Below are 10,344 nucleotides of genomic sequence, written 5' to 3' on the forward strand. Positions count from 1 at the left end.
GAATTGTAGTTCCTCCACCTCATTTGCTTGCATAACTACAGGAAAAGACAGAGAAGCTGCCTGCAATTCCTGCCAATCAGAAAAGACAGGCTCACTTTCTTAATGGAAGATATCTAGGAGAGAAGCACAGCATAGGAGAAACTCTAGAAAGGAAGAAGGAAGTTACAAAGCTCATAAGCAGGTTTTAAGTACATCAAACAGAAGCTGAAAAACAGGGATGGGCTCAGAGTAAGGAAAAAAGTCCATCAGGAGGTCACAGTAGACTACCAGCTAAATGAATTAAATGCTGTTTTGCTGTTTTCTTAATGGGTAGCCAGAAGGCATAAGTAGCAGCCAAGCATGCAGGGCCCCACACAATCTTCTCATTATGCCTTCTTCTGATCAAATCACTGCAAAGAAGCTGCCATATATATGCTAGACACCACCAAGGCCCTCAAACTTAGAAACCAAACCAAATTGAAATATATACTATGTTTCCTTGAAACTAGAAATCCATCAGTTCTAAGATGCACTATTATTTTATCAAGCACTAAGAAAGAAAAATGCTGCCAATTAAACTATGACATGGTTTCTTATTACTTAGAATTTTTATCTTCTTTTTATTGAAAGAGTTCTTTTAGAGTTATTCAGACATAGATTTTTATAATATATCACTTTTAGGCATTTATAAAAAGGAAAATAAAACTGAAATAAATTGGTTAAGGCAATGACAACCAGGTCACCTGGCTGAAAGCAACTGTAAAACACCATTGATTTGGAAAGTATATCTCAGCTTCAGAAATGTTAAAATCTGGGGGGAAAAAAATGTGCATCATAGAATCAAGAAAATACTGTATTATATCTAGCTTGGTGACAATAATTTTAAAAGGACAAGTAATAGTTCACAGGATAACTGCTACAAAGACATTTCATCAATTGAAAAATGTATTTCTACACAGAAAAAAGTTGAGATTATTCAACTCAAAAAAGACAAAAGTAGAATATGAATTTAATAATGTTCTTCAAGGACATCAAACTCCTGCCTCATAAAGCAGTGATTTCCAACACTTTTCCTCTTTACTTTTTAGCAGCAAGATCTCTTTTTCAGATAATGTCCTACAAGAAATCTGAGCATGGAACTGTTCTGGTTAGAGAAAGAGCACCATCCCTGACATGCCTGCAAGGGCCACAGGGCTCAGGACTGGCTAAAATGGTGATCTGGAGGGTAGATGGCACCTTCTACCCATTACCTATGACAGTTACACCACAATGACAAGGGTTCAAATTGTGCCATTGATCAATTATTTAAACATTTATTATGGTTTGTAAAATACAAAACACTTGTTGGGTGCTCAGTACACAGAGATTAATCAAGTACGAAGGGGTTCTGGTAAACTACCAAAAGGAATTTTTTTTTTTTTTTTTTTTTTTTTTGGGAGACGGAGTCTCACTCTGTCACCCAGGCTGGAGTGCGGTGGCCGGATCTCAGCTCACCGCAAGCTCCACCTCCCGGGTTTACACCATTCTCCTGCCTCAGCCTCCCAAGTAGCTGGGACTACAGGTGCCAGTCACACCAAAAGAAATTTTTTATGTTGAGATTTTAGACCTTGAGATGATTGCCAAAGGATAAGGTAAGAACTTTCTGTCAGCCACAAAAGGAGTTATATTGATCTAACAGGTTAGAAGCTCTCCTGCCACAGCAAGAGGATGAATCATGTAGACCCATTAAGTCCATTCTAGCTCCAGGATGTCTATAAAATGTGTCTCTTTCCAAATGCATTCAAATATGGCTGAGTTCGGTCAGCTTTGGTTCTTGCCCCATACCCAACCATGTGGCCAAACTTAGCAGTTTGCTAGACCATTGTCCTCCAAAGCAAATCCGACTCCATAACAAATTGGCAAATAATGTGTATCTGACTGAAGGTCGAAAGATACACATATCCATATCACTGGTGAAACTTTAACATCTCCATTAGAGAGCTCTTGATCGCCACATTTCTTCATCTGCCTCTTCTCTATCCTTTCTCTAAAATCCCTTTTTACAATTCTAAGCAACTCAGTCCAGGCACTAACTTTACATGTTCCACTCATCAAGGCAGCTGTCATCTTGTCACTTGAACGTGCTCTGGGAATAGTACCCATTCCCATTTTCTACTCCCCATCCAATGCAAACAGCTCAGCAAATCCACTCAGCTCTTCTGAAAATCTGTAGCTAAGAAAAATAAACTTTTCACCATATGGACATGACAGAACACAAATGATTTATAGAATACTATTTTAAGATGATTAAGGAAAGTTGATTTCCCATGTGTATGGTTATCAGACTATCACAACTAATACTCCCCCACTGATGACCAAGGTAAGTTGGGCTGATCTGGCTGGGGAAGTGCCCTCTCTGTTGTGCCTTGTGCTGTTACTGAGCTAGGGAGGTAAAGTACTTAGGATAAGAGGATAACACACCCAGGCACAAGAGAACCTTTCTTTGGCAATAGGCACTTGCTTGCAAGAACCAACTCAATTTTCAACCTAATTCACAGATCTGTATTTGGCATAATAGAGATTTATCAGAGACAAAGAAAGTTGACCCTGCATCCCATTTTATTCTCTACACATAGGAAACACAGAGGATTTTCTTTAACAGATGGTTTTAAATTAAATTGTATTCTGTGAACAGAAAAATGGTGTATGGAAGCTAAGCTATTCTAAGTTCTGAAGAAGACAACTTTCTGACCACAGGCATAAAACTGCTGATCTGGTACCCAGTAACTGCAAAGTCAGAGGGTTTCATACTGAGCACCAGAAAATTCATATTGAAGTGTAGCAATAATCATTCTTCCCTCTCTATACAAACCAACCTCAGATAAAGTAATCTATGTCAGAAAATATACATTGTGTAATACAACAGAGCTAAAATGTAAAAGATTTGTGGAAAGAGGGCAGTCATTAACCAGTATCACTACATTAATTTCAGAGCTTGACATTCCTTTATAGATAAGGAAGCTGAAGTTCAGTGAGGTTAAGTGTGATGATGATGGACATACAATCCTTCAGGGCAGAGTTAGGGTTAGCAACACAGTCATACAACATGGTTAAAATCTTTACAATTTCAAAATTTCATTTGAATTTCAAATGCACATTTCCATTCTTACCAGAGTTACTTCAAAAATGAGTGAGATCAGTTTGCTTTCTTCTACAAGTCTGTTAAAAAAAAAGATAAAAAGATAGGTACACATTAGACAATTCATATTTACACTGATGGCCTGATATAAAGCACTGCAGCCCCCATGTTTTATTGCTAAAATTCCTTGACTAAGAAATAGTATGATTAAACATTCATTTCTAAGACACAACTATAGCTATTAAACAAGAAATATGAGGCTTTTTTGCAAGTGACTACTAGCTTAGCCTTATTGATGTGTAGCAAGTAAAATCTCAAATAGACTGGTATTTTTAATGTAAGAATTAAAATTCACAATTATTATAAAGACTATCAAAATAGGTAATATCATCTGAAATAATGTAACCAACCCTCTCTGCACTGTTAAATGATAAAATGACACACTGTAATTCTTTATATATGTCTCATTAGCTGTCTTCTCAGCATTAACGAATTAATGTATGATGAATTTTAATGATCTTTAATTTTTAAAAAATGAGACACCAATTACCTGGTAGACACTAGGCACTTTCCCTCATCAAATCTAGTTATCAATTGACATCAATTGTAATAGAAGAATTTTTTCATAAAAGAGAAAACAGCCTTGATAAAACCTAAATCATTCAAAAGTCACAGTTTTGATTAAGAACAGTATTTGTGACATCCAGGGAGGGGCCAAGATGGCCGAATAGAAACAGTTCCGGTCTGCAGCTCCTAGCAAGACCAACATAGAAGGCGGGTGATTTCTGCATTTCCAACTGAGGTACCCAGTTCATCTCCCTTGGCCTGGTTAGGCAGCGGGTCCAACCCACAGAGGGGTAGCAGAAGCAGGGTGGGGCGTCGCCTCACCAGGGAAGTGCAAGGGGCTGGGGACCTCCCTCCCCCTAACCAAGGAAAGCCGTGAGGAACTGTGCTACCCCACCGGGTTACTACGCTTTTCCCACAGTTTTTGCAATCTGCAGATCAGGAGATTCCCTCATGTGCCTACAACACCAGGATCCTAGGTTTCAAGCACAAAACTGGGCAGCTGTTTGGGCATTCACCAACCTAGAGGTAGTGACAGGAGTTTTTTTTTCATACCCCAGCAGCGCCTGGAACCCCATCTAGACAGAACCAAGGGGGCTGAAGCCAGGGAGTCAAGTGGTCTTGCTCGGCGGGTCCTACTCTCAGGGAGCCCGGCAAGCTAAGAACCACTGGTTTGAAATTCTCACTGCCAGCACAGCAGTCTGAAGTCAACCTGGGGCAATCGAGCTTGGTGGGGGGAGGGACATCTGCCATTACTGAGACTAGTAGGTGGTTTTTTCCTGACAGTGCTAAGGAGGCTGGGCAGGGCAAAGCAGCTATAGCCAGACTGCTTCTCCAGATTCCTCCTCACTGGGCAGGGCATCTCTGTAGGAAAGGTAACAGCCCAACTCAGGAGCTTACAGACAAAACCCCAATCTCCCTGGGACAGACCACCTGGGGGAAGGGGCGGCTGTGGATACAGATTCAGCAGATTTAATTGTTCCTGCCTGCCAGCTCTGAACAGAATAGCTAATGATCTTGACAAGAGGGATTCTCCCAGCACAGAGCACCAACTCTGCTAAGGGACAGGCTGTCTTCTCATGTGGGTCCGTGACCCCCAAGCCTGCTGACTGGAAGAAACCTCCAAACAGGGGTCGACAGACACCTCATACAGGAGAGCGCTGGCTAGCATCAGGCCGGTGTCCCTCTGGGACAAAGCTTCCTGAGGAATAAGCAGGCAGCAATCTTTGCTGTTCTGCAGCCTCCACTGGTGATACCCAAACAAACAGGGTCTGGGGTGGACCTCCAGCAAACTGCAGTAGAACTGCAGAAGAGGGGCCTGATTGTTTCAAGAAAAAGTAACAAACAGAAAACAACAACATCAACATCAACATAAAAAACCCACACACAAAAACCCCATCCAAAGGTCATCAAAGATCCAAGGTAGATAAATCCATGAAGATGAGGAAAAGCCAGCACAAAAACGCTGAAAATTCCAAATTCCAGAATGCCACTTCTCTTCCAGATGATTGCAACTCCTCTCCAGCAAGGGCACAAAACTGGATGGAGAATAAGTTTGACAAATTGACAGAAGTAGGCTTCAGAAGGCAGGTAATAACAAACTCCTCTGAGCTAAAGCAGCATGTTCTAACCCAATGCAAGGAAGTTAAGAACCTTAATAAAAGGTTACAGGATCTGCTTACTAGAATAACCAGTTTAAAGAGAAACATAAATGACCTGATGGAGCTGAAAAACACAGCATGAGAACTTTGAGAAGCATATACAACTATCAATAGCCGAATCGATCAAGTGGAAGAAAGGATATCTGAGACTGAAGATCAACTTACTGAAATAAGGCATGAAGACAAGATTAGAGAAAAAACAAGGAAAAGGAATGAACAAAGCCTCCAAGAAATATGGGACTATGTGAAAAGACCAAACCTATGATTGATTGGTGTACCTAAAAGTGATGGGGAGAAGGGAACAAAGTTAAAAAACATATTTCAGGATATTCAGGAGAACTTCCCCAACCTAGCAAGATAGGCCAACATTCAAATTCAGTAACTAGAGAGAACACGACTAAGATACTCCTCAAGAAGGAACTCCAAGAAACATAATCGTCAGATTCTCCAAGGTTGAAATGAAGGAAAAAAATGTTAAGGGCAGCCAGAGAGAAAGTCAGGTATCTACAAATGGAAGCCCATCAGACTAACAGCAGATCTCTCTGCAGAAACCCTATAAGCCATAAGAGTGTGGGGGCCAATATTCAACATTCTTAAAGGAAAGAATTTTCAACCCAGAATTTCTTATCCAGCCAAACTAAGCTCCGTAAGTGAAAGAGAAATAAAATCCTTTCCAGACAAGCAAATGCTGAGGGATTTTGTCACTACCAGGCCTGCTTCACAAGAGCTCCTAAAGGAATCACTAAATATGGAAAAGAAAAACTGGTACCAGTCACGGCAAAAACACACCAAAATATAAAGACTAATGACACTATGTAGAATTTGCATCAACTAATATGCAAAATAACCAGCTAGCATCATGATGACAGGATCAAATTCACACAGAACAATATTAACCTTAAATGTAAAAGGGCTAAATGCCCCAATTGAAAAACACTGACTGGCAAATTAGAAAAAGAGTCCAGACTCACTGAGGTGCTGTATTCAGGAGACCCATCTCACATGCAAAGACACACATGGGCTCAAAATAAAGGGATGGAGAAATATTTACCAAGCAAATGGAAAGGAAAAAAAAAAAAAGCAAGGGTTGCAATCCTAGTCTCTGACAAAATAGATTTTAAACCAACAAAGATCAAAAAAGACAAAGAAGGGCATTACATAATGGTAAAGGGATCAATGCAAGAAGAGCTACCTATCCTAAATATATACGCACCCAATACAGTAGCACCCAGATTCATAAAACAAGTTCTTAGAGACCTACAAAGAGATGCAGAACCCCAACAATAACAGTAGGAGATTCTAACAAGTCACTGTCAATATTAGACAGACGAACAAGACAAAAAATTAACAAGGATATTCAGGACTTGAACTCAGCTCTGGACCAAGCAGACCTAATAGACATCTACAGAATTCTCCACCACAAATCAACAGACCATACATTCTTCTCAGTGCCACATAAAATACATGCTATTTTAGAATAGCATGTATTCTAAAATTGACCACATAATTAGCAGTAAACACTCCTCAGCAAATGCAAAATAATGGGTATCATAACAAACGGTATCTCAGACCACAGTGCAACCAAATTAGAACTCAGGATTGAGAAATTTACTCAAACTACATTGAAACTACAACTACATCAAAACTGAACAACCTGCTCCTGAATGACTACTGGATAAATAACGAAATGAAGGCAGAATAAAGTTATTTGAAACCAATGAAAACAAAGACACAATGTACCAGAATCTCTGGGACACAGCTAAAGCAGTGCTTAGAGGGAAATTCATAGCACTAAAATGCCCACAGGAGAAAATGGGTAAGATCCAAACTCGACACTTTAACATAATAATTAAAAGAACTAGAGAAGCATGAGCAAACAAATTCAAAAGCTAGGAGAAGACAAGAAATAACTAAGATCAGAGCAGAACTGAAGGAGACGGAGACACGAAAAACCCTTCAAAATAATCAATGAATCCAGGAGCTGGTTTTTAGAAAAGATTAACAAAGCAGATGGAACACTAGCTAGACAAAGAGAAAAGAGAGAAGAATCAAATAGACACAATAAAAAATGATAAAAGGGATATCACCACTGATCCCACAGAAATACAAACTACCATCAGAGAATACTACAAAAAACTCTACGCAAATAAACAAGAAAATCTAGAAGAAATGGATAAATTCCTGCACACATACACCCTCCCAAGATTAAACCATGAAGAACTCAAATCCCCAAATAGACCAATAAGAAGATTTGAAATTGAGGGAGTAATAACCTACCAATCAAAAAAAGCCCAGGACCAGAAAAATTCACAGCCGAATTCTACCAAATGGAGCTGGTACCATTCCTTCTGGAACTATTCCAAACAATAGAAAAAGAAGGACTCCTCCCTAACTCATTTTATAAGGCCAGCATCATCCTGATATCAAAACCTGCCATAGATACAACAAAAACAACAACAAAAAATCTCAGGCCAATATCCCTGATGAACATCAATGTGAAAATCCTTAATAAAATACTGGCAAACTGAATCCAGCAGCACATCAAAAAGCTTATCGACCACGATCAAGTTGGCTTCATCCCTGGGATGCAAGCCTGGTTCAACATAAGCAAATCAATAAATGTAATCCATCATGTACACATAACAAATGACAAAACCACACGATTATCTCAATAGATACAGAACAGGCCTTCAGTAAGATTCAACATCCCTTCATTCCCTCAATAAACTAGGTATTGATGGAACATATCTCAAAATAATAAGCGCTATTTATGACAAATCTATAGCCAATATCATACTGAATGGGCAAAAGCTGGAAGCATTCCCTTTGAAAACTGGCACAAGACAAGGATGCCCTCTCTCACCACTCCTATTCAACATAATATTGGAAGTTTTGGCTAGGGCAATCAGGCAAGAGAAAGAAATAAAGGGTATTCAAATAGGAAGTGAGGAAGTCAAATTGTCTCTGTTTGCAGATGACATTTTTATATATCTAGAAAACCCCATCGTCTCAGCCCAAATATTCCTTAAGCTGATAGCAAATTCAGCAAAGTCTCAGGATACAAAATTAATGTGCAAAAATCACAAGCATTTCTATACACCAACAATAGACAAGCAGAGAGTCAAATCATGAGTGAACTCCCATTCACAATTGCTACAAAGAGAATAAAATACTTAGAAATACAACTTACAAGGGATGTGAAGGACCTCTTCAAAGAGAACTACAAACCACTGCGCAAGGAAATAAGAGAGGACACAAACAAATGGAAAATCATTCCATGCTCATGGATAGGAAGAATCCATATCATGAAAATGGCCATACTGCCCAAAGTAATTTATAAATTCAATACTATTCATATCAAGCTACCATTGACTTTCTTCGTGGAATTAGAAAAAACTATTTTAAATTTCATATGGAACCAAAAAAGAGCCTGTATAGCCAAGACAATCCTAAGCAAAAAGAACAAAGCTGGAGGAATCATGCTATCTGACTTCAAACTATACTAAAAGGCTACAGTAACCAAAACAGCATGGTGCTGGTACCAAAACAGATATGTACCAATGGAACAGAACAGAGACCTCAGAAATAACATCACACATCTACAACCATCTGATCTTCAACAAACCTGACAAAAACAAAAATGGGAAAAATATTCCCTATTTAATAAATGGTGCTGGGAAAACTGGTTAGCCACATGCAGAAAACTGAAACTGAACACCTTCCTTACACTTTATACAAATATTAACTCAAGATGGACTAAATAGTTAAAAGTAAAACCCAAAACCATAAAAACCCTAGAAGAAAATCTAGGCAATACCATTCAGGACATAGGCATGGACAAAGACTTAATGACTAGAACGCTAAAAGCAATGGCAACCAAAGCCAAAATTGATAAATGGAATCTAATCAAACAAAAGAGCTCTGCACAGCAAAAGAAACTACCCTCAGAGTGAAAAGGCAACCAACAGAATGGGATAAAATTTTTGCAATTTTTCTGTCTGATGTAGGTCTAACAGCCAGAATCTACAAGGAACCTAAACAAATTTACAAGAAAAAAACAACCCCATCAGAAAGCAGACGAAGGGTATAAACAGACACTTCTCAAAAGAAGACATTTATGTGGCCAACAAACATATGAACAAGAGCCATCATCACTGGTCATTAGAGAAATGCAAATCAAAATCACAACGAGATACCATCTCAAGCCAGTTAGAATGGCAATTATTAAAAAGTCAGGAAACAACAGATACTGGCAAGGCTGTGGAGAAATAGGAATACTTTTACATTATTGGTGGGAGTGTAAATTAGGTCAACCATTGAGAAAGACAGTGTGGCAATTCCTCAAGGATCCAGAACCAGAAATACCATTTGACCCATTTGGGTATACACCCAAAGGATTATAAATAATTCTGCTATAAAGACACATGCACACATATGTTTACTGCAGCACTATTTACACTAGTAAAGACTTGGAATCAACCCAAATGGCCATCAATGATAAATTGGATAAAGGAAATGTGGCACATGTACAACATGGAATGCTATGCAACCATGAAAAGTATGAGTTCATGTCCTTTGCAGGGACATGGATGAAGCTGGAAACCACCATTCTCAGAAAACTAACAAAGGAACAGAAAACCAAACGCCGCATGTTCTCACTCATAAATGGGAGGTAAACAATGAGAACACATGGACACAGGGAGGGGAACATCACACACCAGGGCCTGTCGGGGAGTGGAGGGAAAGGGGAGGGAGAACATTAGGACAGATACCTAATGCATACGGAGCTCAAAACCTAGATGATGGGTTGATAGGTGCAGCAAACCACCATGGTACATGTATACCTATGTAACAAACCTGCGTGTTCTGCACATGTACCCCCAAACTTAAATTAAAATAAAAAAAGGGGGGCAGAGCAAGATGGCCGAATAGGAACAGCTCCAGTCTCCAACTTCCAGCGCAAGCGACACAGAAGACCGGTGATTTCTGCATTTTCAACTGAGGTACTGGGGTCATCTCACT

At 39.3% G+C, this 10,344-nt stretch overlaps 1 protein-coding gene across 1 annotated transcript in view; it reads right to left on the reverse strand.

The window, feature by feature from the left end:
• Nucleotides 1-10,344, reverse strand: part of ULK4 (unc-51 like kinase 4) — a 728,320-nt gene that overhangs the window by 387,541 nt on the left and 330,435 nt on the right. Inside the window, exon 31 of the mRNA XM_011950984.1 lies at nt 3,129-3,177. Coding sequence (XP_011806374.1) covers nt 3,129-3,177 — 49 coding nt within the window. The remainder of the gene's footprint in view (nt 1-3,128; nt 3,178-10,344) is intronic.

This window comes from Colobus angolensis, unplaced genomic scaffold (assembly GCF_000951035.1).
Source record: "Colobus angolensis palliatus isolate OR3802 unplaced genomic scaffold, Cang.pa_1.0 Scaffold311, whole genome shotgun sequence".
Taxonomy (NCBI): Eukaryota; Metazoa; Chordata; class Mammalia; order Primates; family Cercopithecidae; genus Colobus; species Colobus angolensis.